At 44.1% G+C, this 23,417-nt stretch overlaps 1 protein-coding gene across 2 annotated transcripts in view; it reads left to right on the top strand.

Moving 5' to 3' along the window:
• The window catches only part of TMEM131L (transmembrane 131 like), a 132,439-nt gene that overhangs the window by 82,636 nt on the left and 26,386 nt on the right, over window positions 1-23,417 (top strand). For both annotated transcript variants that reach the window (XM_083171894.1, XM_083171903.1), the window contains exons 30-32: window positions 1,136-1,214; window positions 10,971-11,053; window positions 21,137-21,257. In XM_083171894.1, the coding sequence (XP_083028020.1) occupies window positions 1,136-1,214; window positions 10,971-11,053; window positions 21,137-21,257 (283 nt within the window). The remainder of the gene's footprint in view (window positions 1-1,135; window positions 1,215-10,970; window positions 11,054-21,136; window positions 21,258-23,417) is intronic.

The following is a 23,417-nucleotide window of genomic DNA, read 5'->3' on the forward strand; positions in this document are numbered from 1 at the left end:
ATCCATCCATAGGAACACCACATCAAGTTAGGGACGCCACAACAGAGATCCATCTCCAGGTGAGCTCACCATCTTCAGCCACCTGTCGAGACTCCTCCTCTCTGAGTCTACAAGCACGGGACCACTAACAGAGATTAGTCTCCAGGTGCTGCTCACACATCCCAGCCACCTGTTCCAGTCAAGTCCCCTCAGACACCATCCTGAGGACCACTGCCATCCCTCCAAAGAACCGACTTCCCGACTTTTCCAGGTGAATTACCATCATAGTCACCCAAAAGAGGTCATCCCACGGGATCCATTTGCCCCATCATTCACTGTCCTACCGGCCTCAGGCTCTTCAGGCCACCATTGGATCTCCAATTATCCCACCTCCAATCCACCGAAATCCCTTGCGGCTTTCCATTTGGACACCCCCTAATTGAGTGGACATAACATCCTTCCCCAATTCGCTACCATTCCAAGCAGTGGAACTGTAAACATCGCCCATGGTAAAGTTCACTTACCAATTGGACCAAAACCCAAGCCCTGAGCCCGGGTGGCTCCATCATCCATCCTGACAGTGAGATTTTACGATTTTGATTTTAAAACAAGTTCTTGTGAATGTCAATTTATTTACTTTATGTTTGTTTTTTATAATTAAAACTTCTTTTTATAGCCCATGGTGATCATACCTCCTCAAATCAGCGCTGTGCCACCACGTTCTTTCTTTTCTTGTTCGTGGGACTAACTACCCCACTTCAGCACAGCAGCTGGAATCTGAACCAATACCAGCGCCTGTTTGTCCCTGAGGGGACATCTCTTTTACTGTTTTTTTTTTTATGAAAACGGCCATGTTTTCGACAGTACTCTGACTTTCTGACACTGAACATCCTGAACATGCCCGCTGTTGAGTTGCAGAGTTGACCGAAAACAGCCTGGGCTTCCGACTGTCGGGATGCTCTGAAGGTTGGAATCCCAGATTGAATAACCCCCTATACCTTAAAAATATATATATATATATATATATATATATTCTTGCTGTGCTATTTGTGTGTTGTTGCATAGAGTAGCTGTAAATTCTTATATAACTGCAAATAGACATTTGCTCAATAATGGCCCTTATCTGATTGAACAACTTGTTTTTTTGTTTGTGTAGGAGAAAACATGACACAAAATAATTTTCCTGCGGATAATCCAATTTCTCTAAATCTCTCTCACAGCATTTGTAATACAAGGTAAGACTTATAGTTCCACCTAATAGTTCTGATATACACCAAACTGTAGTTAGACAAGTAGTTCCCAAGATTATTTGAATCATGCCACTGTAGAGAATCAGCATTTTTTTTTCACTGTACTCCTAGATCAAAAGTTTCTTCTAACACTTTAACACAGCGGCGGCCGAATAACCTGGCAATTTATTGAATCACCGGGTTATTTGGCTGCTCGCACAGGAGAACAAATCCCGGAGACCCGGAGATTTGCTCTATTGCACAGGGTATTTACCTGTGTGAAAGAGTCAAACCAAATCTTAAACTCCGGGTCTCTGACCCTGGTCATTTGCAGGGTTGGAGACCCGGAGTTTAAAATTCCGATCGACCAATTCACACAGAAAAAGGACCCGTGTAATTAATTAAATTCTCGAACTTCTTCACCCTGGCTGTTAGGAGAAACTGACATAAGGCAGTACTGAAGCGTTTTTTTAACATGGTATATGGCAGTGCTGTTCTTTTACTGCTACACGCTAGTGTCCCAGTTAAAATGCTCTTCAATTCAAAGAACCTCCATGATCCTCTGATTACCAACGCATTTCTACAATATTCCAGGGTCTTTTTTAAGGTCTAAAGTTTTACACTCAGCTTGTTGTCAAAATTCCAAACACCATTGTGTTTTATGTAATGTTATGTAATTTTATGTAATGATATTAGTTGATTAAATTGTACTTTACTATATGCCCTCTTCTGGTAACTCTTTTGAGGGATGGCATTCCTGAACATGTGAGAAAAACATTTAAAGGAGACTATTATAGCAGAGTACAGTGACCAATGCTGTTGGTGACATAAGAATATTAGCGCTCAGATAGCATTTGCCTAATCTTTCCTTTCCATTCGTGACAGTGTGAGGGTACCTTGTTTTGCGTTAACACTACTCATAGCGGCTTGTGATTGGGCACCTTGCCCTCATTAAGGTACCTGTTCAGCCTCCCCCCTTGTTAATCTCAGACAGCTGTTGTCCAGGAAAGACTAAAAGATCTTAATATGTATACTTTGGAGCAGAGAAGGGAAAGGGGGGACATGATAGAAACTTTGAAATATATCAATGGTTTTAACAAGGTACAGGTGGGAGACATTCTTCACAGGAAGAGGAGCAACAGAACACGAGGACATGCACTGAAACTAGAGGGAGGAAGATTCAGGGGAAATTTGAGGAAGAATTACTTTACAGAAAGAGTAGTGGATAAGTGGAATTTCTTTTCGTAATGTCACCTATACCTAATTATATATTAATTATTAAGTATGCAAATCAGTAATCTTAAATATTCCACTCAAGTTCCTAATCTTGTCAATATTTTTTTGGAACACTGATGTGGGGTTTAGTACTTTCTACCCTTGCTGTTTGCAGACTATCTGGGGGCGCCCAGTCTTGAGACAAGGGAACTCCTTTTCATCTACATATATAGAAATGGAGTAGGTGCCATGAGGGATTGGAGGTAGCGCATCCTTCCTCCTTGGGGCTGGCGCCGCAATTGGGGAGTACATTTTTTAGCACCTTGTCGTTAAGACATATTGGCAATATGAACTTGCTCAAAGCCTGTTGTCCCAGTGATAGAGTCAAGGAGAATGTGAACTCACAGTTCAGAGGATGATCCTAATACAGGTATCTGTATATCAGGGAGAAAAACATGACTGGTCCGGACATCAGTTGGATAATAGGTGGTCCAGAAGCGATTGGCAGCCCTAATACGTTTCACTACATATGTAGCTTATTTTCTTTGATATGTTTTTCTTTGAAAAAGCTACACATATGCCCATATTGCCAATATGTCTTAATGACAAGGTGCTAAAAAAATCTACACCTCAATTTGGACGCCATCCCCAAGGAGAAAGGGCGCGCTACCTGCAATCCAAATTGCCGCACTTCAAAAAGGAGATCCTTACAAACATACCCTGAGATTACAAAACCGGATTAATGAATCTGGGACATTATAGATACGGACACTGGTGATACATAATCGGACTCAGTACAAGTTGGGAGACTATATTGCTATTTGCACTATGCTACCAATTACTTAGATATTGTGTTTGAATTGATGTTTTATCAAAAAATTACTTATTGTAGTTACACCTGGTCTATAGCGCAGTTACCTGTTTATCTGCTTCTTTAGGTGGTGGATATGGTATATTGGGCACAATAAGTGCCTTCCCAATTTTACAGACCTTGTATTTCTGTAGTGTTTCACAATATTTGTCAGTCCAGGTTTAATGACACCATTAGTACCTCAGACATCCACATGGGCAAACATCAATTATATCCTTATGTGGATTGTTAGGGTTGCTTGAAGTGTGAGTTTAGGAAACACTGGTGTATGGTGTAAGGAGTACAAGTATTTCAAAATGATATGGGATTTTTGCCCAAAAACCACTTAAAATATTAAGCAGTTGATGAATTATTTGTTACACATCACAAAGATGGGAATATTGGACATCCAGTCATTTTTTTTTTCTTATATTGTCAATTTAAGATATTCTAATTCCAAGTCCCAATAATTTGTGTATGTGTGTCTTGTGGTCACCATACAATAACTGTTTTAAAGAGTGCTCTGAGTGGCTCTGAGTGTTTAGCGTACAGGATGGGGGACATGCAGCACTTGTTGTGGCTTGCTTAGTGTTTTTTAGGGCAGGGTGCTGACCACCAAGCAGGGTGGGCACATTTTGCATTCGAAACCAACAAAATGACTATAAAAAATTTGGACACTGCGCCATAATTATGCCCATTTAACATTATACCACCACACACTGCAATGCCCATTACATATTATGCCACACACCATAATGCCCATTACACATTATGCCACATAAGTGCTGCTTATCTACATACTCATTGCAAGGGGTTTCTTGCTGGTTGCCACTGGGGGGTATTGCATACTCTTTGCCCAGGGGGGAGTTGCGTGCTTTTGTTGCCCAGGGGGAGTTGCGTGCTTTTGTTGCCCAGGGGGAGTTGCGTGCTTTTGTTGCCCAGGGGGAGTTGCGTGCTTTTGTTGCCATGGGGGAGTTGCGTGCTTTTGTTGCCCAGGGGGAGTTGCGTGCTTTTGTTGCCATGGGGGAGTTGCGTGCTTTTGTTGCCATGGGGGAGTTGCGTGCTTTTGTTGCCATGGGGGAGTTGCGTGCTTTTGTTGCCCAGGGGGAGTTGCGTGCTTTTGTTGCCCAGGGGGAGTTGCGTGCTTTTGTTGCCCAGGGGGAGTTGCGTGCTTTTGTTGCCCAGGGGGAGTTGCGTGCTTTTGTTGCCCAGGGGGAGTTGCGTGCTTTTGTTGCCCAGGGGGAGTTGCGTGCTTTTGTTGCCCAGGGGGAGTTGCGTGCTTTTGTTGCCCAGGGGGAGTTGCGTGCTTTTGTTGCCCAGGGGGAGTTGCGTGCTTTTGTTGCCCAGGGGGAGTTGCGTGCTTTTGTTGCCCAGGGGGAGTTGCGTGCTTTTGTTGCCCAGGGGGAGTTGCGTGCTTTTGTTGCCCAGGGGGAGTTGCGTGCTTTTGTTGCCCAGGGGGAGTTGCGTGCTTTTGTTGCCCAGGGGGAGTTGCGTGCTTTTGTTGCCCTGGGGGAGTTGCGTGCTTTTGTTGCCCTGGGGGAGTTGCGTGCTTTTGTTGCCCTGGGGGAGTCGCGTGCTTTTGTTGCCCAGGGGGAGTCGCGTGCTTTTGTTGCCCAGGGGGAGTCGCGTGCTTTTGTTGCCCAGGGGGAGTCGCGTGCTTTTGTTGCCCAGGGGGAGTCGCGTGCTTTTGTTGCCCAGGGGGAGTCGCGTGCTTTTGTTGCCCAGGGGGAGTCGCGTGCTTTTGTTGCCCAGGGGGAGTCGCGTGCTTTTGTTGCCCAGGGGGAGTCGCGTGCTTTTGTTGCCCAGGGGGAGTCGCGTGCTTTTGTTGCCCAGGGGGAGTCGCGTGCTTTTGTTGCCCAGGGGGAGTCGCGTGCTTTTGTTGCCCAGGGGGAGTCGCGTGCTTTTGTTGCCCAGGGGGAGTCGCGTGCTTTTGTTGCCCAGGGGGAGTCGCGTGCTTTTGTTGCCCGGGGGAGTCGCGTGCTTTTGTTGCCCAGGGGGAGTCGCGTGCTTTTGTTGCCCAGGGGGAGTCGCGTGCTTTTGTTGCCCAGGGGGAGTCGCGTGCTTTTGTTGCCCAGGGGGAGTCGCGTGCTTTTGTTGCCCAGGGGGAGTCGCGTGCTTTTGTTGCCCAGGGGGAGTCGCGTGCTTTTGTTGCCCAGGGGGAGTCGCGTGCTTTTGTTGCCCAGGGGGAGTCGCGTGCTTTTGTTGCCCAGGGGGAGTCGCGTGCTTTTGTTGCCCAGGGGGAGTCGCGTGCTTTTGTTGCCCAGGGGGAGTCGCGTGCTTTTGTTGCCCAGGGGGAGTCGCGTGCTTTTGTTGCCCAGGGGGAGTCGCGTGCTTTTGTTGCCCAGGGGGAGTCGCGTGCTTTTGTTGCCCAGGGGGAGTCGCGTGCTTTTGTTGCCCAGGGGGAGTCGCGTGCTTTTGTTGCCCAGGGGGAGTCGCGTGCTTTTGTTGCCCAGGGGGAGTCGCGTGCTTTTGTTGCCCAGGGGGAGTCGCGTGCTTTTGTTGCCCAGGGGGAGTCGCGTGCTTTTGTTGCCCAGGGGGAGTCGCGTGCTTTTGTTGCCCAGGGGGAGTCGCGTGCTTTTGTTGCCCAGGGGGAGTCGCGCGCTTTTGTTGCCCAGGGGGAGTCGCGCGCTTTTGTTGCCCAGGGGGAGTCGCGCGCTTTTGTTGCCCAGGGGGAGTCGCGCGCTTTTGTTGCCCAGGGGGAGTCGCGCGCTTTTGTTGCCCAGGGGGAGTCGCGCGCTTTTGTTGCCCAGGGGGAGTCGCGCGCTTTTGTTGCCCAGGGGGAGTCGCGCGCTTTTGTTGCCCAGGGGGAGTCGCGCGCTTTTGTTGCCCTGGGGGAGTCGCGCGCTTTTGTTGCCCTGGGGGAGTCGCGCGCTTTTGTTGCCCTGGGGGAGTCGCCTGCTTTTGTTGCCCTGGGGGAGTCGCGTGCTTTTGTTGCCCAGGGGGAGTCGCGTGCTTTTGTTGCCAAACCTAGAGTGAACACTACTTGCTCTATCTTCTGATCCCACATTTTTGCAGCATACCCAGCACAGTGATGTCTAGGTTTTGCCACCTCCTTCCATGCTAGACCTAGACTTATATTTTGTTCTACTTGCCAATAGCACTTGATATTTTAAATGTTAATGTTGAATTATTATTATTACTTAACCTTTTAAGTTCTGTTTTCTATGTTTCTATATGTTTATACATGTAACCAAAGATGGCTTTAATAGCTCTGCAGCGGCTCAATGTACCTACAATAAATAAAAACAAAGAGAAAGAACATGGCTATTCCACTGATTACACATCCAAATCATTAACCATGATGGCATAGCCAAGTTCTTGGTTATTGGTTAACTTGATCACCACAGTGTTAATAATTAATGTTGGAATTGTCTGGCATGGTATTGTAAACATTTTTTATAAATAAGAAACTTCCTGGTTAACTAATGGTGTGTACACAGGTAGATGTGTCTTAAGATCTTATCCACGATCCGATCAGATAGGATCGTGGATAGGATCTTAAGGCACATCCGATTTGCATCCTATCTTGACTATATAGTGCAGATCTGCACTATATAGACAAGGCAGCCAAGACTTTCTGGCTTCCGATACGTGAACGCGCATCGGGATCGGGATCGCAAGGGTTAAAACCATATCGTCAACATCGGAAAGGAAAAGTTAAAACTATATCGTCAACATCGGAAAGGAAATCGGACTGTGTGTACACAGCATTAGAGGGAAACTGTTGAGGTATCTAACGAAGACATGGAATCAATTTTGGTATGCCTGCAGTTTAGTGTGACAGTAATCCAAAGAATGTAGATGTCTTCAGGACTTTATTGATTGCACAATAATTCATAATAATAATAATAATTGATAATTAACCAAAATAACTTGGAACAGGTGTATTCAAATATTAGTTGGTTATACACTCCTTGGCAGGCAAAATAGCTTGTGTACTCCCGGTAATTATTTAGTGGCACAAACAGCACACAGATCTACCAGTCCAATGCTGTAAATTACTGACAAATAATAAGTGCAAGGAAAACAAGCAGGTACTGTTCTAAGGCGATCACTCCCACTTGTAACCTATTAGTAGTAGAGTAACATTATTGATGCATAGCTAAAGCTGGAACCATTTACAAAATACATGTATATGTGTATGTAGACCAGGACGCGACACACCCCAGGGGCCAGGTCGTCACGGCGACCAGATTCTGCTTCTTGGCAACCAGATTTTTTGGGGGAGGAGGAAGAAACAGAATTTGGCCATGGCCGGGTTCGCTCGCAGTAACAGCCGGGCAGAGCAGGTCCGCCACGACTGTTTCAAAATAGCCAACCCGGCTATCCACGCACACAGCTGCAGCAGCTCTGGCTGGGAGGCCACCATGTACACGGCTGCCGCCACTGCTAACCCCCAGCCATTGTCAGAGCCCTGCCTTCCCTCGCACGCAGCAGCTCCGGCTGGGATGGCACCATGTACCTGGCCGCTGCTGCCACCCTAACCCCCTGCCACTGTCTGAGCCCGACCTCCCCCTCATGCAGCAGCTCCAGCTTTTTTGAGCTGCAAGACAACCATATAACTGGCCACCACTGCCAGTAACCCAGAGCCACTGTCAGAGCAAGGAGACTTCCTTCCCCTGGAGACCAGCATTCTCCAGCAGCCGCTCGGAGGGTATGAAATCTCTCCTCTAATCTCAACGGGTGCCCGCCTGTCCTGTGCATAGATCCTCAAAATAAACAGAGCTCCTGATGGCTCCCTGTACTGATCCCTGATATATTTGTTCATGTCCCCTCTTAAATGCTTTTTCTCCAGCATAAACATACCTATCCTGGCTAACCTCTCCTCGGAGCTCATGGTCTCTAGTCCCTGAGCAGTTTAGTTGCCCTTCTCTGTACCTTTTCCAATTCAATAATATCATTTTTATGGTGTGGTGCCCAAAACTGCACACTGAATTCCAGCCCAGGCCTCTCCAATGCTATATTTACTAGATTGTAAGCTCCTCCGAGCAGAGCCCTCTCCCCTCCTGTTGTCAAAGCCCTCTTCTCTTCATATCTCACTCACAGCTCTCCTATACTCCAACACTCAGTGACCATCTTCGTCTGCATACCCATCTCCATCATTGGCCTCACTACTTATATTTAAGCTGTAATGTGTGTTGAACTGTGGCTCTCTTTATTTGTACTCTATTCTTGTTATTTATTCAATGTTATGCCAAGTTTTATCTCCCTGTACTGTTCCTTTGTTTGCCGCGCAAAACACTTGTGGCGCCTTATAAATAAAATTATAATATTAATATATATAATGGTAATATACAGTAACTGTGTCATCTCTTGCCTCTATACCTCTTTTTATACAAGCTAGTATCCTATTTGCATTGGCTGTGGCAAACTACAGCCAAGACTGTCAATGTGTTCCCCTAGGTCAGTGGTAGCCAACCCTAGCACTCGAGAGCTACCAAGAGTTCACATTTTCCAGACAACCTAGCTGCTGCACAGCTGCACTCATTAATCACTGACACATTTTAAAAGATACACAGATGGAGCTAATTAGCTCACTTTGATTCTGTGAGGAGACCTGCAAAACATGCACTGTTGGTAGCTCTCGAGGACTGGAGTTGGCTACCCCAGCCCTCGGTCCTTTTACATTAGGGATTTACCTTGTCCTACCCCATTTAGTTTAGAAGTTGCGCACCGATTACTGTCCCTGAGGCGCATGTGCCTCAAAACAATGTCTATAAGTCATATTGTCACACATACAGTGCCCCCAATTCAGAATATGCCTCACAGCAATATCTATAATTCACAATGTCACACATTGTTTATTCTAAGTACCCCAACCATTTTCCCCAGGGCAAAAATGTTGTATGTATACTTGTGCATTAAATGTATTCATGATTGGGGCATGTTAAAAAAAACCCTAAAGTAAAAAGAAATAATAATAATTAAAAAGAATCTGTCACTGCTGGCTGTCATTGAAACTGTGAAAAATGTCTCCACAACAGGTCTTAACGGGACTGATCTCAGTCTAGCGCTCAGTGTTGCAGTCTGTACAGTCATATACTTGTCATGTGGACACATAACACACAGGGCACATCAGCACTATTCCCAGGTGTCTATCAATGTTGTGTGCAATAGCGCACCATTCTCTGGAAGAACAGTGGTGCTGAATGCTGACCATCACACAGTTCAGTCTCACTGGGGAAAAAGCCACACACTGCTATGGCCAGGAAGCCACATGCAATCCCTGACTTATGCTGGGTACACACCAGGACGACTAGGGCCCGATCCCCTCAATCTAGATCCAATTCCGACCAATTGGATGTAGATTGTGTGGTGATTGGGCCCTTTTCTGTCCTGGTGTGGACCGATACCGATCCGATGCGCGGTCCCGCGGGTCGGTCGGTCGTTATTGAGATCCTACCTGCTGCAGGTAGGATCTCAATGACGACCATACAGCCGGGTGCGGGTCGCCATTGGATCGGACACGCTCACGGTGCACATCATGAGCGGGTCGCGCGTCACCGTGAGCGGGTCGGACGAGACACTGACGACCCGCTCACGATGTGCATCGTGAGCGGGTCGTCCTGGTGTGTACCCTACATTACTGTGTCTTCCTGTATACAAGAGTTGTTCTCCAATGCCAGCCTCTCTGTTTGGCATGGTGCACAGAATGAGGGCAGGGCGCATTCCTCAATAAAAAAACCAAGCAGGGCACAGATCCCTGCAAAACACTTGATACAAGTTCCGTCAGATACTCATAGTGTGTGCGGCGAATTGTGCCTTGAAGACACTACTCTGCTATTTTTGGATTTTGGCACACTAGACTCTGCAGGTGTGGAAGAATTGATTGCTCATCCCTGAGGCACTTGATCAGTTTCTGGGGTTTTTTGTCAACCAGGAACTTTCCTTTTTTCTGAATGACGTTTGTATATTTTTTTGCAATACCCTGCATGACAATTATGTCATTAATTACTAACACTTGTAAGGGAGTTGTATTTCCTTTATGCTAACCAATATCCTTGTTTGTGAAGTATGTTGTGATTTGTTGATGGTTTTAATGTCCACCCAGTTGCTCCATAATTTGGATACGTGAGGTGTGTTCGGTGCAGCATTCAGTTTGGCAAACAACAACGGCGCTCCATGTCCTTTTGCCAGAATGCGCCACAAATGGGAAATGTGGCTGTTTCCTATATTACTTTGATTTGGGTGTCATTACTCAGTGACAAACATCCCATAGTTTCAGATCAGGCTGCAAAGTGCATTTAGCTAATTAAAGAAATGTGGGCTTGGTTAGTGTATTTGGTGCCTCTTTTGGAGGCCACTCCACCCTTTTTATTTTATTGCTTTATGTGTAGTTTCTGCTCAATTCAGGGTGAGGCAGCAGTGTATTGGGTGACATAAACATAACAGTTGATAAGTATAAAAGGCTTGACTGATTTAAATAGTGACTAATGAAAGTGTATCCGACTGCAGCTTGGGAATTTCCCTGCAGTTTTCTTTCATTTCCTTATAGACCTCACATCTGTTGTGCGTGGGAGAATTGTTTCACTTACAGTAACAGAGTTTTATAAAACATTTGTATCAAGTTCCCAAAATTTTTGCAGTGAGCAACCATTATTATTGTAGCTGTTCATTTTGTGTAACGAGATTTGCCCATTTATAACCCATTGCTAGTGAAGGGCTGCTTGCCAGTTTTAATGTGTTTCTCATTGCAGTTCCGATACAAACTCCATCTGTCATTACCCAGACATCTTTTCTTCACCTTTTTCAGAGATGTCCGATGCTGAAAAAAACAAAGGTAAAACCCCTAACCTGTTCACATGGCCAAGTGACCGGTTTCTATTAAGCCTGGTGAAGTGATAAAATAGCTAGTACTTTATCAACGGCCAATCAGAGCCTGACAATTTTTAAACCCCGCCTGTAACTTGACAGGAGCTGATTAGTCGGTGATAGCTTATCAGCCACTTTATCACTTCACCAGGCTTAGTACATCTGCCCATCTGTGCTTTGTGCCATTTGTGTAATGTGCTGTAATAATTGTGACCTACTGTAGATCTCCAAGGGAGTCATGAGTACTCTTGTGCAGCATTAGAGATATTTTATATTGTATATGGCTTTTTTAAATTGATAATTACTTTAGGTATATTTCACTGGTTATAGTAGTGTACATTATGTAATAAAAAACCAAGCTCTGCTGCCATTTCTTCTATGTTAATGTGTTTGAATATGTTCGGTTCAGTGTCTTGTGTTTGTTCTATTGAGGTCTGAAGATGTATTGCATATACAAGAGGCTTTCTATAAATGAGCAGGTAAAAACACCTCCTCCTGATTAGAACTGCAGCCAAATTAGATGATAAAATTGAAGGCACAATTCTCTTTAATTGCCGAGAAGGTATAAAATTCCTTCAGCAATTGTACCTGGTGTGTGTCCGACATAAAATAGTAAGCTATTATTGTTAGTAATACGGTCTGCTGGATTCTCATTATAGAATACAACATATCTAGAATCTTTATATTCATTTCGTATAGTAAATGAGTGTGGTATGACTGTCCGACGGTCCCTATAGCAGCATTGGAATCCAGTGAGCGCAAGAAAGCTTCTTAGGGGTTCGCTGTGCTCGCTACTGGTTCTATTCTGCCTCTATGGGGGACGTGGACAGGTTCCCGACTTTTGATGTCGGTATAGAGTAACCATCGAGATCCTGACCGTCGGCCAGTCATCCGGCACCCGTAGAAAATTGTCAGATACATGGAAAATTTGCATAATAGTGCTACTTCAAGTGTGTGTGTGTATATGTGTGTGTGTGTGTGTGTGTATATATATATATATATATATATATATATATATATATATATATATATATATATATATATATATATATATATATATATATATATATATATATATATATACCCACAATAGTGTTACTTTGCGCCCTTACAATAAATGGTGATTCCTGTCTCTCTTTCACTTTATAATATACACACAAATAACAGTTTTTAAAACATATAGCATTTATTAACCCCTTCACGACATTTGACGTATATATACGTCATGGCCGGGAAGTACTTCCCGACACATGACGTATATATACGTCATGACTTTAAACTGTCACTGCGTCTCGAGACGCAGTGACAGAGGGACGATGTCTGCTGTCCCTGACAGCAGACATGTCCCTGCATGCCCAGGGGGGGCTGCGATGTCGCCCCCCCGTCGGCGATCGCTGTGATTGGCTGTTCAGTGTGAACAGCCATTCACAGCGTTTTCCTGTGTTACCAGCGAATCAGACGCTTGGTAACACAGGTGTCAATCACCGCCGGGCGTCAGGGGGCATGAGGGGGTCATCGGTGACGATGACACCTCACCCCACCCTCACCCCACCTGCCCCCAAGGCTGTGATTGGTCCGTGGGACCCACGGACCAATCACAGCCAAGGCGCGACATTTAAACTAACGGTGACTGCGCTGCAGACGCCATTCCGGTCTGGAGTAGCGTGCAGAGCGGTCACCGTGCCTATCTGCCGTGATACTGACCTGATCCTTGCTAATACTTACCTGATCCTTGCAAATACCTTACCTGATCACTTGATCACTGCTTGTAGCGTGCTGGACGCTTCCTGGATCTGACTTCCTGAGACTTCCTGCTGCTGCTGCAGTGTGATAGAGAGATAGAGAGAGAGAGATAGAGAGAGATAGTGACAGAGAGAGCTATATTTTGTGTCTGCTACCCCCCCTTTTTGGGGGTGCAGGGTTTTTTTATATATAAATAACTGTCGCTGCTGCTGCAGTGTCATAGTGATAGATAGTGATAGATAGTGAGAGATAGTGATAGATAGTAATAGATAGTGAGAGATAGAGAGATTTGTGTCTGCTACCCCCCCTTTTTTGGGGGTGCAGGTTTTTTTTTTATATATATAACTGTCAGTGCTGCTGCTGCAGTGTCATAGTGATGGATAGTGATAGATAGTGAGAGATAGAGAGATAGAGAGAGATAGTGACAGAGAGTGATAGAGAGTGTATATTTTGTGTCTGCTACCCCCCCTTTTGGGGGGTGCAGGTTTTTTTTTATACATATAACTGTCAGTGCTGCTGCTGCAGTGTGATAGATAGTGATAGATAGTGATAGATAGAGAGAGATAGAGAGAGATAGAGAGAGATAGAGAGAGATAGAGAGAGATAGAGAGAGATAGAGAGAGATAGAGAGAGATAGAGAGAGAGAGAGATAGAGAGAGAGAGATAGAGAGAGAGAGTGACAGAGAGTGATAGAGAGTGTATATTTTGTGTCTGCTACCCCCGCCTTTTGTGCTGATCACTATATCTGAGGTGATCAGCAACTTTTTGGGGGTGCAGAGGTTTTTTTTTTTTATATATACCTGTCAGTTGCTGCCAGTTGCACCAAAGGTTGTGCACCTGCTGCCCCTCACTGGTAATCAGTGTCGCATCACTGATCACCTTTTTTTTTTTTTTTGTGGGTGCTGTGTGGTCTTTTTTTAATTTTTTTTTTACACACACTGTGATTTTGTGGGTGTCCTGTGGCCACTGTGCGCTGATCAGTGACGTACATCACTGATCAGCTTTTTCGGCACAGGGTTGATCTATTTTTTTTTTTTTTGATCAAATTCCTGTTGCCTTTGAGCGCTGTTCAGTGACAGACGTTACTGACCAACATCTGTGCTCAATTTTTGGCGCAGGACCTTTTTTTTTGTTTTTTTAACCCCTTCAATTTTTTTTTTTTTAACCCCTTCAATTTTTTTTTTTTTTAACCCCTTCATTTTTTTTTTTTTTGTATAAAGTATTTTTTTTGTTCTGCACTACATACACACAACACACTACATACCCCCCGGGTTGAAATAAAGTTTGTACCCCCCCCTACACTATACACGTGTTGAAACATTTCACTACCAGTAACACAAAAATAAAAATGTCATCCCAAATGTCATCCCAGTCATCCAGAAGAATGTATTCAGTGGAGGAGGCATATGCCATGCTTGCCTCTGATTCTGACACAGCCAGTGAGGCAAGCGGGGAATTTGAAGGATTCGTCTTAAGCTCCTCTTCCTCCTCTGGTGATGAGGGACCCCCTCAAAGACGCCCCCGTAGAGCAGCTGAGACCCCCCCCCAATAATTGATCTCGTATGGACCCCACCACCAGACAATTTTGAGCCCCAGGTTCCTGAGTTTTTGGCCATGCCAGGAATCCAATTTGATTCCACAGGTCTCAGAGAAATTGACTTTTTTTCAAATTATTTTTCTCTGATGATTTTATAAATTTAATGGTGGACCAAACTAATTTATATGCCCAGCAGTTTATTGCTCAAAACCCCACGTCATCATTTGCTAGGTGGACCCCTGTAGATGCAGTAGAGATGATGACGTTTTGGGGTCTGGTGTTTCATATGGGCATAGTAAAAAAGCCACAAATTAGGCAATATTGGAGTACAGATGTTCTGTACAGCACCCCATTTTACCGTATGGCCATGACTCGGACTCGTTTTGAGGCAATCCATAAATTTATACATTACACCGATAATGCACAGTGCCCACCCAGAGATGATCCCATCTTTGACCGGCTATTCAAAGTCAGGCCGGTCATTGATCATTTCAGTGCCAAATTTGCAGAGCTATACATCCCTGAAAAAATTATTTGTATTGACGAGTCCCTTATACATTTTAAAGGAAGGGTTAAATTCCGCCAGTACCTTCCCAGTAAGAGGGCAAGGTATGGCATAAAAATGTATAAGCTGTGTGAAAGCACCACAGGGTACACCCACAAGTTTAGGGTATATGAAGGGAAGGATTCAAGAATTGAACCGCCAGAATGCCCCCCCTCCCTCGTAGGTGTTAGTGGCAAAATTGTCTGGGATTTAATGCACCCCTTCCTGGATAAGGGTGATCACCTCTATGTGGATAACTTTTACACCAGCATCCCCCTGTTTAAGGCCCTTGGTTCAAGAGGTACAGCAGCTTGCGGTACTGTGCGCAAGAACCAAAGAGGCCTCCCCAAAACGCACATTGCCCAAGTAATGAGAAGGGGTGAAAGCAGGGGAATATGCACCGAAAATATGTTGTTGGTCAAATATAAGGACAAGAGGGATGTCCTTATACTGACAACAATTCATGGAGACAGTACCACCTCCATCCCTGTACGAGGTACCAGTACCCACACCTCAAAACCAAATTGTATCCTAGATTACAATAAGTACATGGGCGGAGTGGATCTTTCAGATCAGGTACTGAAGCCGTACAGTGCCCTGCGGAAAACAAATATCTGGTACAAGAAGCTGGCCGTGTATATCATCCAGATGGCACTGTATAACGCTTACGTGCTATTCCGTTCTACCGGCCAGAGGGGGACATTTATGCACTTTCAAGAGGAAGTCATAAAGGGCCTAATATTTGGGAACCAGCAGGCAGAGGGCCCCAGTACTTCTAGTACTGGCCCCCGTATTGTACCAGGGCAGCATTTTCCCAACGAAATCCCCTCCACTGCAAGAAAGGGCAGGACACAAAAAAGGTGCAAAGTTTGCTATAAAAAGGGAATAAGAAAGGAAACTATTTTCCACTGTGAAACTTGCCCCGACAAACCCGGCCTATGTATAAAGGAGTGTTTCAAAATATACCACACATCGATGGATTATTAGGTTCATCATTTCACCGTGCATCGGGGGTCTTGCTAATGCCACATAGCACCCACCATTCATTCCACCAGAATCTGAGCTGCAAAATCCAAAAATCACTCCTTCCCTTCTGAGTCCTGCCATGCACCCAACTGGTATTTTTTGGTCACATGTGAGGCATTGCCGTACTCTGGAGAAATGGGGGCACAGATTTTGGGGTGCTTTGTCTCCTTCATTCCTTGTGAAAATGAAAAATTTTGAGCCAGAAGTACATTTTTGTGTAAAAAAATGTAATTTTTCATTTTCACAGCCCAGTTGTACCAAAATTGGTGAAACCCCTGGGGGTTTGAAATGTACACTATACCCCTAGATGAATTCCCTGAGGGGTGTAGTTTGCAAAATGGGGTCACTTGTGGGGGGGTTCCACTGCATTGGTAATGCAACATAGCACCCACCATTCATTCCACCAAAATCTGTGCTGCCAAATCCAAAAATCACTCCTTCCCTTCTGAGTCCTGCCATGCGCCCAACTGGTATTTTTTGGTCACATGTGAGGCATTGCCGTACTCGGGAGAAATTGGGGCACAGATTTTGGGGTGCTTTGTCTCCTTCATTCCTTGTGAAAATGAAAAATTTTGAGCCAGAACTGCATTTTTGTGTAAAAAAATGTAATTTTTCATTTTCACAGCCCAGTTGTACCAAAATTGGTGAAACCCCTGGGGGTTTGAAATGTACACTATACCCCTAGATGAATTCCCTGAGGGGTGTAGTTTGCAAAATGGGGTCACTTGTGGGGGGGTTCCACTGTATTGGTAATGCAACATAGCACCCACCATTCATTCCACCAAAATCTGTGCTGCCAAATCCAAAAATCACTCCTTCCCTTCTGAGTCCTGCCATGCGCCCAACTGGTATTTTTTGGTCACATGTGAGGCATTGCTGTACTCGGGAGAAATTGGGGCACAGATTTTGGGGTGCTTTGTCTCCTTCATTCCTTGTGAAAATGAAAAATTTTGAGCCAGAACTGCATTTTTGTGTAAAAAAATGTAATTTTTCATTTTCACTGCCCAGTTGTATCAAAATTGGTGAAACCCCTGGGGGTTTGAAATGTACACTATACCCCTAGATGAATTCCCTGAGGGGTGTACTTTGCAAAATGGGGTGACTTGTGGGGGGGTTCCACTCTATTGGTGCTTTGGGAGTCTTGCTAATGCAACATGGCACCCACCATTCATTCCACCAAAATCTGTGCTGCCAAATCCAAAAATCACTCCTTCCCTTCTGAGTCCTGCCATGCGCCCAACTGGTATTTTTTGGTCACATGTGAGGCATTGCCGTACTCGGGAGAAATTGGGGCACAGATTTTGGGGTGCTTTGTCTCCTTCATTCCTTGTGAAAATGAAAATTTTTGAGCCAGAACTGCATTTTTGTGTAAAAAAATGTAATTTTTCATTTTCACTGCCCAGTTGTATCAAAATTGGTGAAACCCCTGGGGGTTTGAAATGTACACTATACCCCTAGATGAATTCCCTGAGGGGTGTACTTTGCAAAATGGGGTGACTTGTGGGGGGGTTCCACTGTATTGGTGCTTTGGGAGTCTTGCTAATGCAACATGGCACCCACCATTCATTCCACCAAAATCTGTGCTGCCAAATCCAAAAATCACTCCTTCCCTTCTGAGTCCTGCCATGCGCCCCACTGGTATTTTTTGGTCACATGTGAGGCATTGCCGTACTCGGGAGAAATTGGGGCACAGATTTTGGGGTGCTTTGTCTCCTTCATTCCTTGTGAAAATGAAAAATTTTGAGCCAGAACTGCATGTTTGTGTAAAAAAATGTAATTTTCCATTTTCACATCCCAGTTGTACCAAAATTGGTGAAACCCCTGGGGGTTTGAAATGTACACTATACCCCTAGATGAATTCCCTGAGGGGTGTACTTTGCAAAATGGGGTGACTTGTGGGGGGGTTCCACTGTTTTGGTGCTTTGGGAGTCTTGCTAATGCAACATGGCACCCACCATTCATTCCACCAAAATCTGTGCTGCCAAATCCAAAAATCACTCCTTCCCTTCTGAGTCCTGCCATGCGCCCCACTGGTATTTTTTGGTCACATGTGAGGCATTGCCGTACTCGGGAGAAATTGGGGCACAGATTTTGGGGTGCTTTGTCTCCTTCATTCCTTGTGAAAATGAAAAATTTTGAGCCAGAACTGCATGTTTGTGTAAAAAAATTTAATTTTCCATTTTCACATCCCAGTTGTACCAAAATTGGTGAAACCCCTGGGGGTTTGAAATGTACACTATACCCCTAGATGAATTCCCTGAGGGGTGTACTTTGCAAAATGGGGTGACTTGTGGGGGGGTTCCACTGTATTGGTGCTTTGGGAGTCTTGCTAATGCAACATGGCACCCACCATTCATTCCACCAAAATCTGTGCTGCCAAATCCAAAAATCACTCCTTCCCTTCTGAGTCCTGCCATGCGCCCCACTGGTATTTTTTGGTCACATGTGAGGCATTGCCGTACTCGGGAGAAATTGGGGCACAGATTTTGGGGTGCTTTGTCTCCTTCATTCCTTGTGAAAATGAAAAATTTTGAGCCAGAACTGCATGTTTGTGTAAAAAAATGTAATTTTCCATTTTCACATCCCAGTTGTACCAAAATTGGTGAAACCCCTGGGGGTTTGAAATGTACACTATACCCCTAGATGAATTCCCTGAGGGGTGTACTTTGCAAAATGGGGTGACTTGTGGGGGGGTTCCACTGTATTGGTGCAACATAGCACCCACCATTCATTCCACCAAAATCTGTGCTGCAAAATCCAAAAATCACTCCTTCCCTTCTGAGTCCTGCCATGCACCCAACTGGTATTTTTTGGTCACATGTGAGGCATTGCCGTACTCGGGAGAAATTGGGGCACAGATTTTGGGGTGCTTTGTCTCCTTCATTCCTTGTGAAAATGAAAAATTTTGAGCCATAACTGCATGTTTGTGTAAAAAAATGTAATTTTCCATTTTCACATCCCAGTTGTATCAAAATTGGTGAAACCCCTGGGGGTTTGAAATGTACACTATACCCCTAGATGAATTCCCTGAGGGGTGTACTTTGCAAAATGGGGTGACTTGTGGGGGGGTTCCACTGTATTGGTGCTTTGGGAGTCTTGCTAATGCATCATGGCACCCACCATTCATTCCACCAAAATCTGTGCTGCCAAATCCAAAAATCACTCCTTCCCTTCTGAGTCCTGCTATGCGCCCCACTGGTATTTTTTGGTCACATGTGAGGCATTGCCGTACTCGGGAGAAATTGGGGCACAGATTTTGGGGTGCTTTGTCTCCTTCATTCCTTGTGAAAATGAAAAATTTTGAGCCAGAACTGCATGTTTGTGTAAAAAAATGTAATTTTCCATTTTCACATCCCAGTTGTACCAAAATTGGTGAAACCCCTGGGGGTTTGAAATGTACACTATACCCCTAGATGAATTCCCTGAGGGGTGTAGATTGCAAAATGGGGTGACTTGTGGGGAAGGTTCCTAACTTTTAGCACTTATGGTGCCTAGAAACCTACATGGTGCCTAAAAAAAAATCTCATAAAAAGGAGGCTCCAAAATCAAGTAGGTGCTCCTTCTATTATGAAGCCTGTGGTTTGGTCAACGTGCACACTAGGGCCACATATAGGATATTTTTGAAAACACAAGAATTGGGGGAATCAATTTTTAGTCACATTTCTCTAGTAAAATCTACTGTATTTGTTAGAAAAATGTATTAAAATTGAAACTCTGCAAAAAAAAAGAAATTTTGAAATTTCACCTACACTTTGTTTTAATTCCTGTGAAACACCTAAAGGGTTAACAAACTTCCAAAATGCTGTTTTGAATACTGTGAGGGGTGCAGTTTTTGAAATGGCATCATTTATGGGGGTGTCTCACATACAAGTCCCTCAAAGTCACATCAGAACTGAACTGGTCCCTAAAAAAATCAGTGTTTGAAATTTTCTTGAAAATTTGAGAATTTGCTAGTCATATTTGAAGCCTCCTAGTGTCCAAAAAAATGAAAAGGGGGTTGAAATAATGATGGCAACATAAAGTAGACATATGGTCTATGTTAGTTATTAACTATTTTGAGTGGTATGATTATTTGTCTCACAAGCAGAAAATTTAACATTTTGCATATTGCTAAATTTTCCATTTTTTCACGATATTTTGGTATTTTTCACAAAAAAACACAGACTGTATCGACCAAAATTTACCACTAACTTGAAGTACAATGTGTCACGAGAAAACAATCTCAAAATCACTGGGATAAGTAAAAGCAAAAAAAAGTTATCCCCACTTAAGTGAGACATATCAGATTTGAAAAAAAGGGCTCTGTCATGAAGGCACAAACTGGCTCTGTCATGAAGGGGTTAAAAAAGCTTTTAAAACACTTTTACGAGTGAAGTTCTTTTCACAGAGGTATTTTTCACAAGACTGTGGATGAAATGTAACCCAACGCGTTTCGTCTCGTTTAGTGAGACTTCATCAGGGGTATTAGTATTTAAACAAATCTTTCATATATTCGGTTAAGGTTCTTCTAATAAGACGAATTATTGGCTGACCATCTAGTAAAGTGAATGAACCCTTCTGTACTGGGTCGATTTCCTGTGATGGATTTAAGATCACGATAATGTTTGCCTTGGTAGGGTCTTTATAACAATGGATGTGGAGAACCCTTTAAATGGGGGATGAGATGTTCCCCTGTTCGACTGGGTTATTCCCCCGTACAAGGTTCAAAGGGCAATCCAAATTCTGATTGAATCCGGTAATGGCCTCTGTATATCCTCTAACTCGTAGTAGGGAACTTGTCTCCTAACAGATATTTTTTCAGAATAAATGTTTTAAAAGATTCCTGTGGTATAGGTGCATGTGTTCTCATCAGAGTCCTACAAGCAAGTCTATATATATATATATATATATATATATATATATATATATATAACAAGACAGTGAGGCACTCGTAGCCTTTCCAAGAGATACAATGGAGCCAATATGCAACAATGTTTCAATTTATAAGTAAATTGTCATCAAAAGGTTACCTGATGACAATTTACTTATAAATTTAAAAGTTGTTGCAAATTGGCTCCATCTTATTTCTTGGAAAGGCTACGAGTGCTTCACCGTCTTGTTCCTGCATGTTCTGTAGTGAAGGCACCGGCTCAGCTTTTTACATTACTCGTATTGAATGAACATTGACTGCTTATTAACCTCCTTTGTCAATGTTTCCGTAGGTCTTTACCCACAGGAAGATGTATGGCCGGCACAGCCTGTGTGTCTAGCTAATGATCTGAACTATAACCTTGAGAACACAGTGACCTGTGTAGCGCAGGATCCCCCTCCTGTGCAGAACAAGTGAGTGTTGTGGTCTGTGTGTTTTCCTTCACATGTGTATATTTGCATCTGTTTTACTTTTGAAAATAGATTGCTCTGTTCACAGGCCTTTTTTTAGGTTCGAAAAATATATGTACATCATAAACTGCTTTTAAAAAGGCGAGCCTAGTTTATGCACTTCAGCATTTTTTCTGTTGGTATTTCTTAATGCCTTAATTATGTTTGTACAGTAAGTGGTGGGACAGATTTATTGTTGCGCTAGAATGTTTGTAACCTACAAGGATACTAGGATAGACTTTTCTGGGTAAAGATTAAACAATGTCGTCAATGGTTTCCCTTGAACTCTCAAACAACCTACTGTATATAGTGCGTGCACAGTATGCAATCTTGCAAATGATCGAAATAATGTTCATCATTCCAGCATTACACTCATTCTGGAATGCAAAAAGTCAGAGACAAAAAATGCCTCTGACTAAAGAACGCTTTAATATGTTTTGTTTCCTTATAGCAGCTGCTTAGGTGGGGTGGGTCGTCCCCAAGGTAATCGGAAAAAAAGAAGGGTATTAAGCAGCGCTGAATTAATGATGGTGAATCAATTCAGTTAAAAAAGAATACATTTATTGCAATACAAATGAATAAAATAATGATATACATTTAAAAACAGTAAAAAATGGTTGATCCAGATCTCACGTGGTAGGGAATGTCCACACTCAGATTGTGTACGACCTGTACTGTCCTCACCGACAATGATCCCTGTGAAGGGCAAGGTCCAGAAAGGGGATGGAGACCCTTATGGGGTGAGTGTGGTGGTTGAGGGAGTGGCTGATGTTTGGAGCCCAACTGCTACCTCACCATCATTTGTATTCAATTGGAGGAAACAATCCAGTTTTTATGGAGGTCCAGGACGGGAGGATTAAGTATTTGGACAGGTACACCGGTGAGGTCCACTGAAACAACACGGATCTGGAACCGGAGTAGCACCACCAACGTGTTTCACTGGGCTGCCGCTAGCTTTATCAAGGTGTCGCCTTGATAAAGCTGGCGACAGCCCAGTGAAACGCGTTGGTGGTGCTACTCCTGTTCCAGATCCGTGTTGTTTCAGTGGACCTCACCGGTGTACCTGTCCAAATACTTAATCCTCCCGTCCTGGACCTCCATAAAAACTGGATTGTTTCCTCCAATTGGATACAAATGATGGTGAGGTAGCAGTTGGGCTCCAAACATCAGCCACTCCCTCAACCACCACTCTCACCCCATAAGGGTCTCCATCCCCTTTCTGGACCTTGCCCTTCACAGGGATCATTGTCAGTGAGGACAGTACAGGTCGTACAGAATCTGAGTGTGGACATTCCCTACCACGTGAGATCTGGATCAACCATTTTTTACTGTTTTTAAATGTATATCATTATTTTATTCATTTGTATTGCAATAAATGTATTCTTTTTTAACTGAATTGATTCACCATCATTAATTCAGCGCTGCTTAATACCCTTCTTTTTTTCCCGATTACACTCATTCTGTCTGTTAAGCGCCTTGAGTCCTATTGGAGAAAGAGCGCTATATAAATAAAATGATTATTATTTGCTATAACAGGTATATGTAGGAAACTCATACACACCATGCAATGTGTTGATAATGGCAACATAATCTGATTGAGCTGCATGCATGGGGTGTTGGTCGACAAGCAAAAGGTCAACACCATTAGGTCGACATGCGTTAGGTCGACAGGTCATAAGGTCGACAGTGGAAATGTCGACATGGTGTTTTCGCAGGTTTTTTTTTTTTTCAGCCAAATGTCGACATGGACACTGAAACGTAGCACTGCGTCCCTTTGCTTCGGGCACAGTGCTTCGCTACGCTCGGCACACTATATTTTTCTCCCTCCACGCCCTAGTGGATAGTAGGGCATGAAATACCACCTGTCGGCACATGTCTGCTCCAAAAAACAGTAAAAAAACACCATGTTGACCTTTTGACTGTCGACCTAATGCATGTGTCGACCTAGACCCATGTCAACCTAAACCTATGTCGACCTAATGTCCTATTGACCTTACAGCATGTCGACCTAATGCTTGACAACCATCATGCTGTAGACCAAATGACCGTTTCCCCATGCATGGCCAACATGGAGATGAGATGAACAATTTAGGGGAACACACAATGGTGCGTATACACACTGGA

The sequence above is a fragment of the Crinia signifera genome, chromosome 1, assembly GCF_055691185.1.
Source record: "Crinia signifera chromosome 1, ASM5569118v1, whole genome shotgun sequence".
Lineage (NCBI taxonomy): Eukaryota > Metazoa > Chordata > Amphibia > Anura > Myobatrachidae > Crinia > Crinia signifera.